Source organism: Cynara cardunculus, unplaced genomic scaffold (genome assembly GCF_001531365.2).
Source record: "Cynara cardunculus var. scolymus isolate 2C unplaced genomic scaffold, CcrdV1 Un_Scaffold_2114, whole genome shotgun sequence".
NCBI classification, from domain to species: domain Eukaryota; kingdom Viridiplantae; phylum Streptophyta; class Magnoliopsida; order Asterales; family Asteraceae; genus Cynara; species Cynara cardunculus.
Genome location: NW_020200983.1, coordinates 40304 through 42034, shown reverse-complemented (window position 1 = coordinate 42034; position 1731 = coordinate 40304). Strand labels below are relative to the sequence as shown.

At 38.8% G+C, this 1731-nt stretch overlaps 1 protein-coding gene across 1 annotated transcript; it reads right to left on the bottom strand.

Moving 5' to 3' along the window:
* Positions 1-618: 618 nt before the first annotated feature.
* On the bottom strand, positions 619-1317 carry LOC112502876. Its single transcript, XM_025106889.1, has one exon. The coding sequence runs from the start codon at positions 1315-1317 to the stop codon at positions 619-621; it is 699 nt and encodes a 232-aa protein (XP_024962657.1).
* Positions 1318-1731: the final 414 nt, after the last annotated feature.

Genomic DNA, 1731 nt, shown 5'->3' with positions numbered 1-1731 from the left:
AAGATGAACCATATACAAAAAAATCATCCATAAAGATTTCAATGGATTTTTCAAGCATATCAGAAAATATGGACATCATACACCTCTGAAAGGTGGCAGGAGCATTGCACAGTCAAATGGTATTGTTCTGAAAGCAAAGGTGCCATAAGAACATGTGAAGGTAGTTTTTCCCTGGTACTCGGGAGAAATAGCTATCTGATTGTAACTTGAATAGCCATCTAAGAAATAGTAATACTCTTTTTCTGCTAATCTGTCTAACATTTGATCAATGAAAGGTAGCGGAAAATGGTCTTTGTGAGTAGCCTTGTTTAGCCTCATATAGTCCATGTATATTCTCCAATCGGATACAACTCTGTTGGGGATGAGTTCATTTTTTTCATTTGTGATGACTGTGAACCCTCCTTTCTTGGGAACACACTGGACCGGGCTAACCCAAGAACTACTGGCTATCGGGAAGATAATTCCTGCATCTAACCATTTCAAAATCTCCTTTTTTACTACCTCTTTCATGACAGGATTCAGCCTTCGTTGAGGTTCTATGGATGTGAATTTTTTATCCTCTAAGATGATCTTATGTTGACAAATTGAGGGACTAATCCCTTTAAGGTCAGCAATGGTCTATCCTAAAGCCTTTTTGTGCATTTTCAACATATCCACAAGTTTCTTCTCTCGATGCAAGTCTAGGGTAGATGAAATAATGACAGGCAATTTTCCTTCTTCTCCTAGAAAGGCATATTTTAGATGGGATGGGAGTTGCTTTAACTCCAGGTCTGGTGGTGATACTATGGACGAGGTGAAGTCTTTTTGCTCATTATTTTCCAAAAGTTCATAGGCTAACACCTCTACTGGCACATTATCATTTCCTATTGCCTCTATTTCCTCAACAATCTCTTCTTCTAATTCCTCTACACTCTCTTCTTCCAACTTAAGGTTTTCCTGAATTCCTTTCACAACAACCTCTTCTTCTATTTCAGCTATGCCTGAACACTCTTCCAGATAATCAGGATATTTTAAGGAGTTGAAGACATTAAATCTGACCTTTTGGTCTTGAAGCCTCATGGTCAACTCTCCTTTCTGGACATCTATCAAAGTTCTTCCGGTGGCTAAGAAAGGTCTCCCTAAAATAATCGGAATGTCCTTATTAGCCTCAAAGTCTAATATGATAAAATATGTTGGAAATATGAACTTATCAACCTGTACCAACACATCTTCTATCTTTCCCTTAGGGTATGCAATGGACTTATTTGCTAACTGGAGTGTGACTGTGGTGGGTCTAGCCTCTCCTAAGCCTAAGTTGTTAGAAACAGACAAAGGCATGAGGTTAATACTAGCTCCTAAGTCACATAGGGTTTTCCCTATCTCCTTCCCTCCTATTGAACAAGGAATGGTAAAACTCCCTGGATCTTTAAGCTTAGGGGGTATGCCATTGGTCAAAAACGCACTACATCCTTCGTTAAGCGCTACAATCTCATAATCAGTCAACTTCTTCTTTTTGCTTAATATATCCTTCAGAAACTTATCATAACTAGGCATTTGCTCTATTGCATCAACAAGGGGTATGTTGATGTGCAATTCTTTAAACACATCCAAGAATTTCTTAAAATGCAATTCCTTTTTCTGATTCCTCAACCTTTGGGGGTAAGGMACATAAGGAGGGATTGGTTTTTATCACATTCTTGCTTGGAGGTGTTGAGCAAGATGGGTCTTGAATGCCCTGAGTCTTTATGGTGC